Source organism: Erpetoichthys calabaricus, chromosome 13 (genome assembly GCF_900747795.2).
Source record: "Erpetoichthys calabaricus chromosome 13, fErpCal1.3, whole genome shotgun sequence".
Lineage (NCBI taxonomy): Eukaryota > Metazoa > Chordata > Cladistia > Polypteriformes > Polypteridae > Erpetoichthys > Erpetoichthys calabaricus.
This window is the reverse complement of record NC_041406.2, coordinates 98,255,844-98,275,794: the sequence shown is the minus strand read 5'-3', so window position 1 is coordinate 98,275,794 and position 19,951 is coordinate 98,255,844. Positions and strand designations below refer to the sequence as shown.

General features: G+C 36.9%; 2 protein-coding genes across 4 annotated transcripts in view; one reads left to right on the top strand and one right to left on the bottom strand.

The window, feature by feature from the left end:
- stk3 (serine/threonine kinase 3 (STE20 homolog, yeast)) overlaps positions 1-11,828 on the top strand; it is a 425,407-nt gene extending 413,579 nt beyond the window's left edge. Inside the window, exons 11-12 of one of the 3 annotated variants that reach the window (XR_007936613.1) lie at positions 8,718-9,382; positions 11,185-11,252. Coding sequence is in view for 2 of the 3 variants with exons in the window: in XM_051935855.1 (XP_051791815.1) it covers positions 8,718-8,876 (159 nt within the window). In the remaining variant the exon portion in view is untranslated. Of the gene's footprint in view, positions 1-8,717; positions 9,404-11,184 lie in introns of those variants that run through there. The other 2 variants (XM_051935856.1, XM_051935855.1) reach the window with 2 other exon arrangements.
- Positions 11,829-15,848: 4,020 nt separating this feature from the next.
- Positions 15,849-19,688, bottom strand: LOC114664010 (potassium voltage-gated channel subfamily S member 2-like). The gene is made up of 2 exons (XM_028817981.2): positions 19,165-19,688; positions 15,849-18,588 (listed from the first exon to the last, which is right to left on the bottom strand). The coding sequence occupies exon 2, from the start codon at positions 18,546-18,548 to the stop codon at positions 17,115-17,117; it is 1,434 nt and encodes a 477-aa protein (XP_028673814.1). The 5' UTR covers positions 18,549-18,588; positions 19,165-19,688; the 3' UTR covers positions 15,849-17,114.
- Positions 19,689-19,951: the final 263 nt, after the last annotated feature.

The following is a 19,951-nucleotide window of genomic DNA, read 5'->3' as shown; positions in this document are numbered from 1 at the left end:
AAAAGACAATCCAATCTTCATTTTATATTTTCCAGAAATTAATTCCAAATTTGGCCTTCTTTATGTTATATTAAAATGAGATTTTCTGTGACTTATATTCTATTATAATGTATTTTAAGTAAAAATTTATCAGCCAATGTGATTCTGAAGCACTGCTGTGGCATTAGTCTGAATACTAATTTTTTAACTAGAAGCAAATTCTTAATGGTGATGACTTGTTCAAGCACTCATTTTACCATTGATTGTAATACATTTTATTTATGTAACATCTTTTGCATACTCAGTGTCTTTAATGTACAGGTTCATACTTTCAGCTGTTGCCACTTATACAGTATATTTATTCCTTCAGAGTTTATTTCTTTTGAGTTCAGTTAGAGCACAGTCAGAGGTGGAGATTAATTCTGCAATCTTGTAGCTTAAAGTCCATGCACTACACTACACATATCTTCCAGTGTCAAACCTTTATACTACAGTGCATTAAACTTTACTGAAAGAAACAAATTGCAGAGTTTTGCCCAGATTGAATCATTCACCATCACTCTTAAACGTTGTCCACATTTTTTATTCTAAATATAAATTCTGTTCAAAATGCTACTTTTTGATGAAGACTACCACCATGTTAGCTACTGTTGAGTACATTTTAATTTGAGTCATATTTTAATTGTCAGCTGGTAAAGTAGAAAAGAAACAATGATGCTCCAAAAAGAAAATGTAGTGACTGAATCAGCTCTCAGCACTAAAAGCTTTGACAACAATAAGTATCTTTCAAAGCAATTAACAATTTTACAATTTACAGCAATCAAACAATACATGAATACAATGAGAGCAGAAAAAGCAGACTGTACAGAAAATCGGATGATAAATAAAGTAGGTATAAAACAATATAGTTAGGTGGAATAACCTAAAACAAAGTAATTTTTAATGTCACAGTCAAAAGATGGCTCCTTAGCCTGGAATGAAATTGGGAGAGGAAGAAACTTCTATAAAACATACCAAAAAATAATTATGGGAGCTACAGAGGATACTCTGACACTGTGGCCTGTTTATACTGTATGTGTGCAGTGGAAATCACCCATCATGATCTTGCACAGAGATTTCCACTTACAGTAGATGCATAACTGAAGAATGAATACAGAAAATTTAGTGGAAATTAAGCCTTAGAGCCCACAATTGTCAAAATGTGACAGCTGTGCTGTAGTGCAGCATCATAGGTTCATTCTCTGACAGTTTGGTGATGTCCTGTCTCCATGTTCAAACTCATCCTCACCATCATGTGTGCATTGCTAGTGTCTTGTGTAGGACCTGCCATCACGCAGAGACAATCTGTCTAGCTGAGAATGAAACAATGCAGAAGTGGTGAAGGAGGATAAAGGATGCAATTGCTGACCGAGATTACAGCAGTTGCTTAATCCGATTTTATTGACATTTTCATGCAGAGTTGCAGGTCAGGATGGCACATTCTTAGATAGCATATGCCTGCTGTGTCAAGACACAATGTCAGCAGACAGGCATCAGAGAGACATAACTTGTGCCATAACTGCCAGATTTGACACCTGCAATGTTTTTGTTCCACAGATGTGACGTCCTTGTGCAGCAAGCTGATGCTTATGAAATTCGGCAGACGTAACAACACATTCCCACATATGCGATGTGGCTGTTACCGTTAAGTCTATATTGCCAATGACAGACAGAACTAGAATTTCATATATAGAATTTTTAACTGAATATAGGGCTCAGATGTAATAACTATCACATATGTTGGGTTGATGATATTTTTTTTGTTTCAACAATAAATGCTATATTCTTCTTGGTTTCATATTTTATTTATTTTCATTAGCCCATTTATTGGACTTATTTTCAGGTTGACATAGAGGCTATCCAGTAGCACTGGGTATAAAACAGGAACCAGCACATGGCATACTTGTGCACCTAACCACATTCACCCAAATGAGGCCAGTTTAGAGTTAAGAATTAGCTGTATAGATTATTCTTTGTGATATGAAATGAAAACCAAGCTACCCAGAGAAACTCTTTCACAGACACAGGGAGAACATGTAAACTTTATATAGTGACCAGGCTTAGGATTCAAAGTCAGTCTCTTGGCGATGTGAGACAGGGTGCCAACCACTCCATTACTTCAGTCTTTCTAGTATATTTTCTAGGAATACTGAACCTTTAAAATGTAAATTATACATGGTGTTCAGTGCTGTCTTTCAAACTTCAGTTCTTCTTTTTCTGTCCATGCACAGTTGCAGAAGGTAATTGGTAAAATCTGTTTACTTTGGTCAATTGTTAGCACTTTTGTTCCTGAAAAGATGGAATTACTAAACATCAGTCAAGGATTTTTTTGTCTTTAAATGTCAGTAATCTAATGATTCAAAGGCGTTATGATTTATGGGCACATATCTAAATTAAATTTATAGTGATTTATTTATTTTCTGTCTTTATGAGTGTGAAACAGTTTGGTGGCAGTGTTTGAAACAGTAAAATAAATGTTCTTACTATTTGAAATCCATCACTAACCTTCTGTAGGATTAGTGTTAACATCTTTTCCATATACACTAACAGGTAGAAATTCTACAATTTTTATAGAAAATGTAGGATATTTTGGGGTAGAAGAGGTGCAACGTTTTCTTCATGTATGTATCTTCTTTTTGTCATCAGTCTCTTTCTTCCAAAAGTGTGTGCCCATCTATACCTGACCAAACTTGCATAGTTGGGTATGCTTTTGGCAGCGATTGTGAAATGGAAGAAGTATTAGCAATTATTTTTTCTTTTGACGTATAATCCTCTTCATAAAAAAGCATTTTATATTGTACAACAGTCTGCAAAATGTTCATGTGAAAATGCAAACCATCTTATGCTCGACACATTTGGCATAGACACGGTACAGACAACGTTGGGGTTTGGGGTTGCAGGTAATTCAGTCCACTTTAGGCGAGTGTCCTAACATGTTTTTGCATGAAACCCTGCCAGTTGCATATATGATTTTATTACAGGGAGCCTAAGCCAGCACTGTTTAACAAGATTACATCACATTTTCATTAATTTCCAGGTTTAAGTGTCTTAAGGCACTTGGCTCACTTGAAAAACTGTTTTCATTATTTTTTCCACTTTGTCATATCATTTTTGTGGTAAACATCTTTGTTGCTGTTTCCTGTGAGAATGTAGTGCATAAAGTAGACAAAAAGAATAGTATTCAATGCTTCAACGGTGACAGTGGCAATAGCAATTGCTTTCTTCATTAAGAGGAACCTCCACAGCTTTGCACCAGGGTGCAGATTTTGTTTTTTGTTTTTCTTTTTTAAATAATATTTCTTATATCAACAAAATTTAAACCATGAGGTGACAGAAGTTCGATATTAGAGTCTGAGTCTAAATTATAAATATATGAACTTTGGATGTTTATTCTCCCTAAGGGCCATCTTAGTGAGAGGCCAGAATCCATATACTTATAGTAGTTTGTAATTTACTTAATTATGTTGCTGAAATAAGGTCACCCAAGCATAGCCAGCTCCTTTAAAAAGTCAATTTGACCAATATGGCATATTCCAGGTAATTGAAATCCTATAGCCTTTGCCAGATGGATCATGCAGATTCTTTCAGGTCATATAAAACCTCTCAGCTGTATGGAAGACAGTGTAACAACAGTTAAACTGACAGAAATGGTGGATCACTGGATGCATGCAACTCAGATATTTCCTTTGCCAGAAGAGAAATGCTGTGTCCAGGCCGGGGTCAAGGTGGCTTAAAACAAGAGTTCCACGTAATGATGGACATTGAATGCATGAAGAAAGGCTGAGAGAGAAGAGAGGAAAAAATGGGAGTAATCATTACAAATGAACCAGTCCTGGTCAGGAAGGACTGGAATTGAAGATGATGTTATTGTCTGTAAGATAATGGTAAAGAGTTCTCTCTGATAGTTGTTTCAGAGATGTTTTGTCTTGGGGAAGTCCATTCAGAATTATGGAGGTCATGCAGCAGCCTGATTTTTATAAATATATGCACGAGTAACTTAAAGGTTTTGTGTGACATCACAGTTTCTCACATTAACCAAACTGTATCTTACAGACATTATGTTCAAATGTTGATGAGTAATTAAATGAAAAGAATAACCATAGTTGATGAGTGGACTAAACTGACAGGCACTTTGGGGAAAGTAAGAGAGAAATAAAAGAACTAAATATTTACATCGATTACAAAGCTGGGCAGAGCATTCATATTTGCCATAGAAAAGTAGTTGCCCAATTTCTGATTTTCTTATTGCAGATTTTTGACACAGATGATTTTTCAGGGGTTCAACCACTATAAGGTAAATTGCACCTGTTGTCCTTATGTAATGTGTTAAATAAACAAAGTTATCCAGCACCAAATGGCACCATGTGATAAGTAATTACTTCCTGCTTAAACCAACCATATTAAATGGATAGGTAGAGTCAGCTGATTAAAGGAGGCTTTTCCTGATACTTTGAGCTAGATAATACACCCTTTCACAAAGCACACGTCATCTCAAGTTGGTTGCACAAACATAATTGTGACTTTAGTTTGTTCCAAAGACCTGCACCGTCTGCATATTTAATTCCAATAGAGAAAGAAGCTTTAGGATGACATGAAATCTTGGGTTTGCAGTATGGACATGTAGCTGAAAAAAATCTGCAGGAATAACATACTACTATTGAGACAGCAATGGGGCTATCCAATCAGGTATTGGAGAGTTTACCCAATAAAGCAGCCATTGAGTGTATATTTTAATTTGAATTATAAATGCATATTACAGATAATTAAATAATGTGAATAATTTCTTAAATTTGACATTTGCCCTTCTTCAAACATCTAATCTATAAAATTTATAAATGGGTGCAATTGATATTATATTTTCTATATTAATGGATTCTTTGAGAAAATCTGTTTCAGATATAGAGCCACTTTAGATTCTAACTCAGGCTCAGAGGACTTAGTAAGAACTCTGTATTCTAATCCACTCTTAGCCCTAGGCAATTCATAAAAGATTTAAATCAGCTTGTTAGAGTTAATATACAATTCATTGCTTCTTGTACTTTTAATTAAAATAAATTATACTTATTGCTTTATCCATCCATTTTCTGGACTCTCCACTATAGGGTGTCAGAAAGCTAGAATCTGCTAAATTTATTATAAGTCTTTCACCGGCTGTGAGAGCTGTGGACATCAGAGTCCTGTTTGCCGCCTTTTTACATTTTTAATATATTGTGTATTTGCCTGAGGTGAAGATACAGTGTCCCCCCTATTCCAAAATCTTCCATCACACTCACATACTGTTTCACTTTCCTTGTATTATCCCTCATCTACTTTTCAGTTATGCCCTGCTTGAGATTTAATTCTTGGGGTTTCTTAGGAGATTGCATTTGGGTGATCCTCCAGTTCACCATATCTGCTAGACTGAACTCATTATCTGTCCACATCATGAATGTAACTACTAAATGTATGTCTTATCTCTCTATTATAAAAAAAAAAAAAAATCTTGGGAGGCTTGGAAGGAGACGATACGTCCCGCGAGAGACATTTTAACGTCACACGAGACAAGGCAGTGAGACAAAAAGACAGCTGCTTTTAAATGATTGACGCGCAGCACAACAAGCAGAACTCGCAGCTCAGCAGAATTAGCTGAAAGACAGCAGCTGATCAGAACTCAGCGTGCGTTCAGCCCCGTGCCCCCCCCCCCCCTGAAAATGCGAGTGGCAGAGACACGAAGTGCCTGCAGTGTAGTGGGCCTGGGGGAGATGGGGGGGGGGGGGGGGGGTTGGGGGGCAGTGAAGCAAGCAGTACTTGTTTACACCAAATTTTGTCTTTGATTATTTTCTTATGGGCAGTACAGTGAAGAAGCGGGCATAAGTTCAATTCCCAGTGCTGTTACTATCTGTACAAAGTTTGTGCATCTCTGTATCACATTAAGTTTTCATGGATTCCACAGTTTCTTTCAACATAACAGACACAAATTAGGTTCACAAGCTGTGTGGGGTCAAAATCTGGTAGCATTAATAAGAAGGTAGTCTGCCATTTGTATGCAGCATGCAGTGATTAGCTTCCCATATGGACCAGGTTCACTTTTGGGAAATGTTTAATGGAAAGGTAATTCCTGTTGCACTACTGCCTCAATGCCGCAACAGTGACAATATAAGAACAACCACAACTAACCATAACAATTATTTTATTTTTAGTTTGTATAAAGTAATCATTCAGCTTACAACTCACGTCTGACTCTGCTAGGAAAATCCCATTGGAATATGACCGGATGAATGTAGTTGTAACAATGAGAATGCTTGCTCTGTCTCTCTTCTTTGTTAGCTGGGATGCTTTCGGTGCTTTGGTTGTCTTCTTCAGGTGCTGTTGCAGCATTTAAAGAGTGAACGGTTATTAAGGGCTGCATTTTAAAAGTTGAGCAAGTCAGAGGTTGTGGAGCTCCAGCATGTCTTGGCTTCAGTGACTGTGGGGTGTTACAAGTGCTTGGGTGTGATATGTGCTTTTTATAACTTTAGGATATTACTGTCTTGATACACTAAATCAATAAGCGTTTAACTAAAAACCCCACCCATGTTGTTAGAAATCTCTGGAACAAACAATTTTCTCAGCGTTTCTCCAAGCAGAGCCTAAGAAATATCTTCTCATAAACCAATAATGCATAATAGTGACAACAAAAAAGGAAGGCTGTATAATAAAAGGAAAAGCAAGCAATGTAACATAACAGTAAGGAGAAGTAGAAATCAAATGCATTAAAATGATATTTCATAAGCAGGTTATGTATATGACTACAAAACTTACTAATACACAGGTTACAGTAACCTATTCAATACGTCATTGCTCCCTATACCATTCCATTGCAGATGTCACTCGCCCACATTCACAAGATGCCAATTTAGAATCACTAGTTAATCTAACACTTGTTCTAAAACTGAAGTAAGACGCCATAGAAATGGAGAGAGGATTGCAGGTTCCACAGAAACAGATCAAGCACAGGATTCCATCCCTGGAAGCTGAATCAATGAGGCACCAAATGTAACCACTGTGCCACCTTTCTGCACTTTAGTGAACTTGTGATATTACTTATAACCTACATTTACAGAATCATTTTGACACATGATCTTTGGGTTAACGCTTGCCTAATATCATCTTTTTGTCGCTGTGCACTTTAATTATTTGTATTTGGCTATATAAATATAAAATGTATAAAAATATAATGTGCAACGTTCATGTTTTTGTCAAGAAATATAAATAATTGATGTGTATGGGTAACAAAATGTACAGTATTTATGTCAGACATTCCACCATAAAGTATTAAGTTTAATTATAGTATTAAAAAAGTTCTAAGAAATTGTTTCAGCCCAAGTACTGTGTTTTTAAATAAATACTAATGCCCCCAGACACTTGTGCCTAGTTACTTCTACATTAACAGTATGGCCATTTCACTTGGATCAAGGATAGTAATTTATACTATGCACATTTACCTTTATCCCTGTCTTAGCACATGTTGCTGTGAGGTTATTAATGGAATCCTATGACCCATAGAGCTTTTCCCAAACCACAAAGTAATTTTTTTCTCTTATTTCATTTTGGTAATTTATCAAGAACACAAGTCCTTATATTTAACATACTACTTTATTAGGTGAAGGGGTGGGGGTAATAATTCAGTGATGAATTACAAAAGTTAATCAGTGTTGAAAATATTTCCAACATGCTAGACCAATGTGATGACACATAAACTGCACAGCACAGATGCATAACTGCTCACTAAACACTGCAGATCGCAGAGTAAAATGTCTATTTTGTGGTCATTTCTTATCGTAAATGCTGGCAACTACAAAATAGCCATTTGTAATACTTGTTCTGTTTGATTTGAATAAGGTCAAAAGTTATAATGTGTGGGTTCAAGTAGTCATCTTAAAGGCACCTTAAAACTAAGGGGGCAAAACCCAGATTGTCAACACCATAGTCTGTTCTTCTTTTGTCAGCTAAGCTTTTATGTGAGTTTGTTTAAGTATTCATTTGAAACAAGCTGAATAAAAATATTTGTCTGATATTTACAGAGCAATACATCATGTTCCCCTGTAAAACAAATAGTAATAAAAGAGAGGGAGAGAGAGTTTCTATATCTAACTAAAAGTCAAAAATGTAACTAGACTTTGGTCATTTAAGTCATCATTTTGTTTGTAAACTAAGTTCAACATGCACAAACTACTGAATAAAATAATGGGAAATAAAACATATCGCTATTAGTATTGGATTTGATAGCTGTGACACCAGAAAAAATCAATTATCAGTAATCATTTAAAATTTACATAGCAGTGTTCAAAGGTGAATCTTGTAAAGTTATAGGGACCTGTAGTACACTACATTATGTTATGAATTAACTGTCAGATGTGTGTTTTCCTTTGTTTATTCATTCATCCATGTATCCATCCATCCATCCAATTCTTAATCATGGGAAGTTAGACCTTTTTCCTTTGGGTGTGGCAACCAGCCTGTGACAGAGTGTATCCTTATCCTGCTGTGCCAGTATAAAATTGTCAACTAGCCTGATGCACATGTCTCTGAGAAATAAAGACTGATTAACAAAATCAACACTGTGAATTCTAGGGAAAATGGCAGTGCCAGTGTGTTGGCTCCAACATTAGACTGTCTTAAACCAAAGTCTTACCTACCAGATTATTTATTCATTAAAATTGTTCTCTCTTCCCTGCCAGCTGAAAAATCTGAGTTTTGAGGAACTGCAGATGAGACTCAGTGCCCTGGACCCAATGATGGAGCGGGAGATTGAAGAACTGCGCCAGCGATACACTGCAAAGAGGCAGCCAATTTTGGATGCCATGGATGCTAAGAAACGCAGGCAGCAGAATTTTTAAATTGCAAGAAGAAGAAGAATGCAAAAGCCAGAGCATTCAGTAACAGCAAGGGCTCCTAGAGTTAACTCTCTGTGGACATTGTCAGATTTGTTTAAATTGTATTTAAATGAAGATTTGTACAACATTGTATCTTTGGGCATTCTTTTCTTTTATTACTTGTTTTTAGCATCTCTCACTGGATACAATTAGAAGAATGCCGAAGAATTATGGGAGTCCAAGGGATGCACACAAGTGTAAACCAAAGATTAACTGTTGTGGAATTCTGTTACAACTTACTTTGGCATCAGAAAATAGAAGAATCTTTGTTCCTTGATGTGTGCTGTTTATTTTTGTGGACTTGTTGGCACTATGGCACCCACTTTTTCATGGACCTGATAAACTGAGCACAGTAGTGCTCAACTGGAACACAAATTTGAACATGTGGACTAAGAGCAAATGAAGATCCAGTGATTTAGTGGGCACAATACTGGGACCAATTCATATTGTCATTAAACACAGTCGTTTTGGTAACTTTTCTTATATGACTTTATCTATGCCTCAAGTCTAATGATAACATATTTAGATTAGTGATTTTTTTTATATATATATTTTTTGTTTGTTTGTGATATTTACTTCTGGTTGCTATTATATACCAGAGGTAAACTTACTGACATTTTCTGAATTTCTGTCACTGATGTCATTTCACTTTTTACAAGTACTGTAATGGTGTTTTTCTTTGCAACTTCCAGGCTGACTGGATGAACAGAACATGATTGCTCTGCATGGCTTTGCATTTTAAATGCCTGTGATGTTTCTCTATGTGGTGTTGTGTACCTTTTGAAAGCTCAGGGTTTTAACCAAATGCATTTAATTATTGTTGCACTTCCCACTCCTGTTCCTTCCCACTTGGCCAATAAGCACTAATCAGCCATTTAGTGTAAAGGTGAGCTTCAGTCTGAATTTTAGAGTAGTATTCCCATTGAAAGATAAGTTGGCAATTTTTCTGCATGTGTTTTTTGAAACTTGTCACATACTGAATGGTTATAGAAATCAAAAAAGAAGAGTTTTCATTACAATTATTTGTCATTTACCCATTTGTCATTGCAACATTTTGGATCACTCAAGTGCAATTTTCCTTTTCTCTTTGCCATATTTGTAATAGGCTTTAAGCTTGTCTTATATTCTGAGTGTTGTCATTTTATTAAATAAGCAATAGACACCAGGAGCCATGCTTTGCTTTTTCAAGATATTGATCATGCTGATCAATTGATAATTGCAAAATTCCCCAGTCCCAGTTTCTGCTCAATTATATTATTGTCTGGTGTGGTATGGCTCACTCAGCTAGAAGATTAAATTAACAAGAATGCTCCCCATCATCTGCACTATTTTTTCATTGTATTTATACTAGGAGATCCTGAATAGGCTCAAATAAAAGCGACCAAATACACTTAAGGAAATCATCTAATGCTGGCTAATTACTGCCTCTGCTCACATCAAGAAACCACATTTAATAAGTTCATGTTATGCAACAAATTGATTTGAAGTCCCCATGTTAGAGCCTTCTATAGATTTTTCATGGCTGTGATGATATCTTCCTCATTAGGCCAGCGTTGGAATGAGATTTAATTGGATGCCAGTTGTTGTAGTCCCAGCCGCTAGAGTGAAAAAATTCTGTCAAGGCGATATGCAGCAGTGGACTAAGTATACAGGCAAAGCACGTCTTCTCAATGTCATTGCTGCCTCTGTGTCTGTGACAGGCTTCTGTCTGCCCGTGTTTTGATAAACTGTGTACTGAGAGGTGGTGTTCGTAGCACATCGCTGACTTTCACAGGCAACGGCTTCTAAATTGGATAATAAGACCTTCATTCGGTATCACTATAGTGCTTTGAAAAAAATTGTTCTAGTTTGCACACAAATAATATAAATGGCAACCTTCTCACCTACCATTCAGAATGATTTCTTATACTAAAGGCCTATAGAAATTGAATGAAAACAGTAAAAGGGAATTGGAGGATTTAAGATTTAGAAGGATTGAAGAAACAAAAAGAACAGAACTGGCTTTGTGCTCTGTTTTTAATTGAGCCTGCTATAACTCCACATTTTTAACATAATGTCATTTTTAGGACACTGCAGGACCTGCTAGTGAAATGTGCTCATTTATACAAATGCTGTTTATTTAGCTTGAAATACTTAACCCTAGGAAAAAATAAATGTCTCTTTGAATTATTATGCTTAATAATCGTCATGAGGAGACAGGTGTCGTTTTATGCTTTTTTTTTTTTAACCACCCTTATGTTTCATTACCGCCTGATTTTTTTTTATCAAACAGCACCTCACTTCATTGCTCAATTTTCCTGAAAGAAGATTTGTCTTCTCCATCAATGTGGATGGCAGTATGTGGACTCGGCCTTTGGAGCACCTGTCGCTCCTCGCCTTATGGAGGACCCTGCGTCTACTTATCTGCCAGCGTGTGTGTGTTTTGTGAATGCCATAAATGTGCATACTATATTTAAAGAGTGTGTTTTCATTGATTGCAGATTTAAAAATTAATATATTTTATTTAGGCATTATGGCTTGCCATATTTGGAGTGTTTTGTGTTCTCATGTCTGTAGAGAAAACCCTTACTAAATGTATCATGCTAAGTGAAATAGATGTAATTGGCTGTGGGCAATGTTGAACCACTTCAGTGCATTACTACTATTATTATTATTATTATTGTTATTTTTTCTCTATGCTCTTTTTTTATTGTGTTACACATTTGTTTCCATATAATGCTTTATGTGTAGTTGCAGGAATAAGCAGAACTTTGCAATATCAACGTGCATATTATTATCTGATATATATATTTTGTAAAAAGGTAAATAAAAACGCCTCCAATGCAAATGTACCATCATACTGGAAATCCCACTTTATTTTCTGATATGTATTTTGGCTACAGAACCCATTAAAGAACTGTGTGCTCTTGAACTGCATTGCTTCCAAAATGCCTGTATATTTTGTGCAATTTTCACATTGTTTACCTCATTTTAGACTGTGACTCCTTGTTTATGGGCTTCATTTTAATTTGAAGAAAAGTACAGTACATTGAATTCAAGACCCAGCTGCTAGTCGACATGGCAGTGAAGTTTAGCAAACAGAGACCTAAGAAGGATTTGACAGCAGCAGAGAAATCCTGAACGTGATGGTGATGCTGCCTTTGTCTGTACGAAGGTCTGGCATTTTATAATTAGTTTTGATTCTTTCTGTTCTTTTTCTTTTAGGTAATGAGTTCATGTTTATGCCCTCCCATTATAAGAGAGGAGAACCAAATAAGGTCCTTATGCCCTTTTCCTTTCAGTTACACAACCCACCATTCTTTGTTCGACTTTTCAATTTGGCTTAAAAATTTTATCTGCTGTATATACTCTGTGTGTGTGTGTGTGTGTGTGTGTGTGTGTGTGTGTGTGTGTGTACGCGTCTTTTAATATGTTGACTTTACATTCTTCAGTATGCCCAGTGTCCAGAACATCTAAACAACCTTGTGGAATTAATGTTCTCCCCTCCTTTTTACAATTTCTCATACCCTTTTGGATAACTCTGGATTATTATAAACCTATTTGCAAGAACATAACATTCTGAGTCCACTTTGACATAACTTGGAGCAAATGAGAACTAAAGCCTATTACAGCTGCATGGCAGAAACCAACCCTGAATGGGGTGCCAGTCCATCACCCACCTACACTCACACAGCGCCAGTTTAATACTGTTCTTTGCACTAGTTTTAACTTTATACTAAATCATGTTCCTTAATGAACTTTGGTTCTTAATAAAGGGTTTTAACAATCTTACTTAGTAACTGATGAAAATAAAAACTGGTACTATGGTAGAAGATGCCATGGATTGTGTACTTAATATGATTTTTTAAAAATTTTTCATCAACAGCTTTTTAGAAACTAGAGTTTTGAATTTTATGGCTCTTAAAGGTCTCTGACATTAATCGCTGATTTGGAACATCAAAAAATATAATGAAATGGCCCAGAGCTTTGCTTATTTATGTTTCATAAAACAAATGTAAGGTTTCCATTGGCATTTTCAATACTCTTCTGAAAAAAACATTGGAAACCCCACTGGCTTTTGTATGCTCCTTTTTGGTGTACATAGCCCCTATGTATATCCATTTTCAAATTTTATCATTCTTGCTTTTTAGCATTCATTGTAAACATGAATTGATGAACAGAATGAGGAAATAATCATATATGGATTATCCTTCCTACAGCTCATTGCAGAAACAGTAATGAGGTAGGTTACACAGCTTCTTTTTTTTTTTTTTCTTTTAGAGTTCCGTAATTAGGCAGCAGGGTGCCTGATCCTAATTTTCCCTTGATCTCTCATGTATTTATTGCTGTATATTACTGCCAGTGTCACAGATTATTCATGGGGGAAGTTCTAAAAACGACACTGAACCGATATGTGAGAGTGCAGGCATCCTCCCTGCACACTCAACAAATGAGGTAACTGTCAACCTGTAAAGTGAGTTTCTCCGAGCCAAACCAAGAAATGTCAGTTGACTGTGCTTCATATAATCACAAAGTAAGGATGCCCGTAGAAGGACCCTAGAATAGTAAGTTAAATGTGCTACACATTACTTATTATAGAAGCACATATCAATATCAGATAAAAAGTAAAAATAAGCAAGAGCAATGGGTGAAATGAGAAAATGGACATTTAGAAGTGTTTTAAAGAATGTAGGAAAACCATAGCCACCAAGGCTAATGCAATCCTAAATGTAGCTCTGGAAATCCATACCTTTATCTTTTATTTACTGTGTCAGTTGACCATTATATCCAAAGTGACTTACAAGCCCCAAGCACATTTTATGTTTCTCCAGCTGAACACACTGTTTGGTTTGGCTGACTCTCCTTTTGTCTCACGGATTCCTAGTTTTGGGGTTGCCCACCTTGTGTTTTACAGTCCAGTGCCTTAATCACACTACACATTATTTTGATGCCATGTTGTTTTTCCCTGGGCAGCACCATCGCCATCATCATGACGCAACAACAGTTGCTACAGTATGCAGTCCCGGAAATTATGTGGTTGATGTCATCTACACTCTGACACAAGAACTGGCAGTTCAGATATGTTACTATCTTCATTACACACTACCAAACTAGTGAAACCTGCGAGCTGGTGCTTCAATCCTGGGCCCCTCTGTGGCTGCAGGTTAACATCTCAACTAACTCACATTAGGTGAATCACACTGTCCTGAAGAAAGCAACCTCTGAAAATCATTGTAGGTTTATGTTGACACAACATTTTCATCATCTAAGCAATGTGCAGAAGCTGTTAAAAAGGCAAATAAAATATTAGGTTATATCATATTAATTGTTGAATTGAAATCAAGGGACATTATGCTTAATATATATATAATACACTGTTGAGACCACATCTGGAGTATTGTGTGCAGTTTTTGTCAGCAGACTACAAGAAAAGTATAGTAGCACTTGAATCCACACAGAGGAGAGCAATCAAGTGCACCTCAGGACTTAAGAACATGTCATACTCTGAGAGGTTCGGAGAATTCAACCTGTTTAGTCTTGAACAGAGGAGACTGCATGGAGACTGAATCCAGGTCTTAAAAATTCTGAAAGGCATTGATAAGTAGATCCAGCAGAATTATTCTCACTAAATGGTAATTCAAATGCTCAAGGACACCAGTGGAAATTAAGAGCCATTACTTAGGATTGAAGCCATAAGGGACATCTTTATGCAATGAGTTGTAGGAATGTGAAACAAGCATCCAAGGCGTGTAGTTGAAGCAGAAACTTTGACAACCTTTTAAAAATATCAGAATGAGATATTGGGACTGCAAAGCTATTATTAGTTAAACAAATGAGCCTGGTGGACTGAATTGTCTACTCTTGTTTGTTATGTTCTTACTATTACCTCTAATTGATCTAATTTTTTAATTACCCAACCTTTCTCCTCTTATTTTGCATTTAGAAAAATATGATAGTGTAAGATTTACATTTGTACCAAATTAATGTTATATATTTTTTTGCCAGAGCTTTAAATTCTTAGTACAGTTTTGTCATTTTCTCTTTTTAATTTATTAATTTCTGTGCAGTTTTCTGTCTAAATCAGAGTATATCTATATATGACAATTAATGACCAGTAGAGGATACCAGTGCAAATTACACTGAATGCTAAAATGCAGCAGCTGCTTCAGTGCTATCTACGTTATTAATATATAATGTCTTAAATAACTTAAATATTAAGAAAGGAAAAATGCTACACTGCAAGATAAAAATATTCATTCATCGTCTAATACACAAATTGTTCCTTTACACTGTAGTCATTTAGCATACATAATTTTTGGAGTAGCACAACAAAGCATAGAAACTGGGAAATGGCAGCTTGCCATTTAAAATATGAAATTGGTTCGGCTGAATACCTGCAACCACAGAGGGGACCCCCCAAGACTGAACTTGAAAACCCCTGCTTTAGGTGACATAGCACAACATTTCAAGCCCTGTATAGAATGACTGTAAGGCTTACTTAAAATGTGTCTCCAAATCTCTTTAACTTTGAAAAGGTGCTGTTTAAAATATAGCTTGTTCTACTTGCTTTGTTTAGCCATTGCTGAACATTATGAAGCTGCCTTTGCTGTCTCCTCACTATTTACTGGCCCTCCCAGGTGTCCAGTGTTCTAACTCTGGAAAGCAATTAGTAAATTGATATGGATTAAAGCATCTGATGAATAAATATAAATATTGCATTTTGGTTTTTTTTTTTTTGAGAATAATATAAAATAAATTTGTGTATTTTATTTTCCTCTATTTGCTACTTGACTGAAACTGATGAAGTTAACACTAAAGGCTAGATTATTACTATTTTATGGGTTATTTCAAAAGAAGCCTCTGCTTTGGATTGCCAATAACATTTCAGTGGAGCTCACTTACCACAGTTTATAGGGCCACAATCTAAAGACAAATACACTTTGTGACTCTGAATAAAAATTAGCTTTGTTAAATGAGCTGTCTTTCCCCAGGGAGTCGTAATTGGTGTTCCTAAAATTTTCATTGTAAAGACTACACTGAGGTGTACATTAGACGATTAGCAAATGGATTGACCTCTTTCACACTTCTATAACCAAGATGCAACATATAGCCTGTAACATTTGTGTTGTCTTTTATTTTTTGGTAGGATTGGCATTTGACATATATGCATCAGAAGCAATCCACATGGTGAACTGTTTATTTTCCCCACCCACCCCCTGGATCGAACAGTTTTAGATGACTCTTTTAAATAATATTATGGTTATATTTTCCATCTTGTTTAAATTTCTTACTGTGAATTTGATCAACTGTATGTAATTGTGTTTACATAAAAATCCTTTCTGCATTTTACATAGCTCTAATGAGAAGGGTGATATTGAAGAAAAGCTGAAAGTGACAGAAATTAATAGTACTTTTCGTGGAACTTGTCATATGGAGTTAATTGTCACTCATTGTGAAGGCAGTAAAGAGCTGTAAACTTTTAATTCAAGGTATGTAAAAATGTAAAATGTTTCCAAATGCATCTGAATTTGTATTAATGAACATGCTAATCAAAATGAGTCTTCAATTATACATCATAAAGAGAAATTTAGTGAGGTAAACTCTTAACAGATACATTACATTTTACTATTTATTAACAACAGCATTATTGAATCACAATGTTTCTGCTATTATTATATACAAATGAGAATGCTTCTGCACTGGACTGCATATAAATCATTGCATATTTAGACACTTCATTAACACTCATTTCTGACAAGTAGCCATGCTTTTAGTGTGCTGATGACTGTCCAAGTCTTACAAATGTGTTTAAGGTGATTTAAATTGGTGTCAGCAGTTCATTAGCAATAGCAAATATACCAAAGCCATTCTGAAGATGATGCACATCTCTGTGTATATAGATGTGTGTGTGTGTGTGTGCGCCCATGCGCAGCCCACAGAGCATATCGTGGATAAAGCGGTCAAACACAAGTCACTCACTTACACTGCTTCCAGATGCTGTCATCCAGCAGTTAATGAGAAACATGGATGGTTGTTTTCATGCAGTTTTTCAATACTGCATAGAAATGGGTCATTTATGGAATGTCTCAAATATCTATAGTCAGTTTCAAAGATAGAAAAACAGCGTGAATATTGTTCTTCTAAGCCCAGAATTTCTATAACTACACATGTAAGCGCTCCTCTTCAAGCGAATCACTGCCGAGGCCTCAGATGTTTAGCATGTTATTGTAAAGAACTGTCAAGGCTCTGCTCGCTTGGGGAGCTCCGACTCATGTTTGAAAGGCTGACCATCAGTGATTTCACTTTATGTGCATAGTAGTTCCTCAAGTTAATTGAGGGGACCTCTTTTATTCCTTCATCAAAGTCACAGCTCCTCATGGCGGTTTCCAGTTTCTTCTGACGTTTGTAGAAGTGGGAAAACTTGTTAAAGATGAGCGTGATGGGCAGCACAACCACTAAAATTCCAGCCAAAATACAGGCAGATGCTGTAAGCTTCCCCGCTATTGATCCTGGGACTACATCTCCATACCCCACTGTGGTCATACTAACAGTGGCCCACCACCAACAGGCAGGAATGGTGGCCAGGCCATCATTTTCTTCTTTTTCTATGGTGTAAGCTACAACAGAGAAAAATGATACTCCAACCGATAAGTAAAGCAGCAGAAGCCCCACTTCTTTATAGCTGTTCTTGAGTGTTGCTCCTAAAGATCTGAGACCCGTTGAGTGCCTGGCTAGTTTCAAGATGCGGAAAATCCTCATCAGTCTGAGTACTTGAGCCACTCGACCAAGATTTGCAAGTGCTGGGCTGCTCTCAACCACCAGGTTGATAATAAGGGTCAGATAGAAAGGCAGTATTGACATCAGGTCAATAATATTTAAAGGGTGCTCAAAAAATCTGATAAGATCTGGAGCAACAACAAATCTAGCAATCAACTCAAGCGTGAACCATCCAATACCAAAGTGTTCCACTGTTTCAAATCGGGGATCCTCGTGAGACTTGCCATCACTATCGTAAATCAAAAAGTCAGACATACTGTTCATGCACATGGTAGCGATAGAGCCCAGAACCACCAGAATAGAAAGCACACTGAAAATCCTGCTGGGAATAGAATAGCCAGGGTTGTCCAGCATTAACCATATCCTCCTCCGAATGGCTCCCAGCGGCTGCATATCAAATTTAGCAGCATCGTTGTAAAACCCAAGTATCTCATCAAAGGAGGAAGTGGTGCTGCCTTCTTCACTTCTGTCATCCCAGTCTTCGTGTTCCGGCTCAATTTTTCTGCAGTGGTAAATGTTACTACAGCAGGAGTCAATGAAAAATTCATTGATGCCCCAGTATTCGATCTCTTGGCTAAAGGAAAAAATGCAGAGTTCGGCCATTACGTGGAGTCGTCCAGTGTTGTAAAAATTAAGCACGTAAGGGAAAAGCGTGGGATTTCGGTCAAAATAAAATTCCTTTTCATTGTCGTCATAATCGTCACAAAGTTCTAATATCGACTCTTTTGACTGGCAACTCAATAGCCTCGCGAGTCTCGTTTCTGGAAACCGGGAAAGGGTGTTGGACCTCAGCTTTTTCTTAAATCCTCCCACATTTATACAGATGACACTGTCTTCAAAACTGGCCTCTGTCAGCTCCTCCAGACTCTGGCCGGTCATAATGGGCGGAAGATCTCAGGTGCGAAGGTAACCGGTCAAGCTGAAGGAAAAGAAAAAAGTACCACGCTTATTATGATAGCGAGTGGCATCTTTACATTGACGCTGTGAATAATTCCCGAAACGATTAACACTTCTGGAGATGCAGACCACTTATGAAAGGCAGTCCTTTTCTTAAAAAAAAAAACCTTAATATGCCCGTATGCTCGTTTCTTGGGGCAGTTTCCTCGCAGAGAATCTCAGGCTTAGAGAAATAGGAGACTGATCGAGTACAACACACCAGCAAACGTTGACATCCCTCGTGACATGCATGCTTTAAGAATAAAAATCAATATCTCAGTTAAAACATCCTACTTAGAATATTTGGTCTTAGAAATACATAGATACAGTTACCCCTGGCGTGCAATAATGACTCGAGCGCGCAGAGCATCTTAAACTAAACACAAAGTAAACGGTAATGTGTCAATAATAGGCTAATTTTTTATTTATCGTCGATTAGATCTGTTTTACTATTGTGTAGCATGCAAAGTGCCTTCGAGCGAGATTACATTTTCCAAATCAGTCAAGTTTTTATTATTACTGTGTGTGCACGGTGTGACAAATGCCTTAAAGATCTTACCTAGAGCGAACGCGCCTTGTGCGTAGGCATGGAGCGATTTAACTCCATTTTGACTGTTTGAGGTGACTGTTTTTTTCTAAATACTTCTCCGTGGTTCCAACTTGTAGCTCCGTGCTCCGGTGTAATCGTGTCGTTTTACTGTCTTTGGAGGTGAGGTCTGTGAAATTACCAGCTGCGGCTAGCACAGCCTGCAGCCCTTCGGCAGGCGCCAAGGCGAGCATCTTCTCCTCTCAGAAAGGATTCGCTCTTCTGATCCGTTATTTTCTCCTCTGCATCAACCAGGAACCTTCTCAGTCGGTACATCGCTCAGTGTCGTGCATTACCTCACCCATTCTCTCCTCTTCTCCTTCTGTTCTAATTTTTTTTTTGGCCTTAATAAAGCGCATTCGAAGATATCACTTTCAATGCGATCCACATCACAGCAGCGCCAGTCGTACGGGGAGTTTGAATCAGTGAAGCGAGTCTGTGGTGCTGAAAGAACAGCTCCGGCACGGCGGCGCGCGTCACTCCCGCTCTGCAGACGTTTACTTCTCCATTGTCTGTCTGTCTTTCTCTCCATCAAGTTAATTGTTTTTTGATCGATAAACACTGGTCATATTTTTAAATAGTTACTTAGAAACTTAAATCCTCTTAAGTAGAGCAATTTCTTTTCTGTGTAAAAACAGTTTGGCAGTTGCAATGCAAAGAATAAGTTTTTGTGAATTGAAAAGACTTTTTTCCAAAAATAGAACAAGGAAAATATTTGTGTCTGTAGATTTAACAAAAGCTATCAACAAGTTAAAACATA

Coding starts and splice junctions, on each gene's coding strand:
- LOC114664010 (XM_028817981.2), bottom strand. CDS start 18,548: ATGACCGGCCAGAGTCTGGAGGAGCTGACAGAGGCCAGTTTTGAAGAC.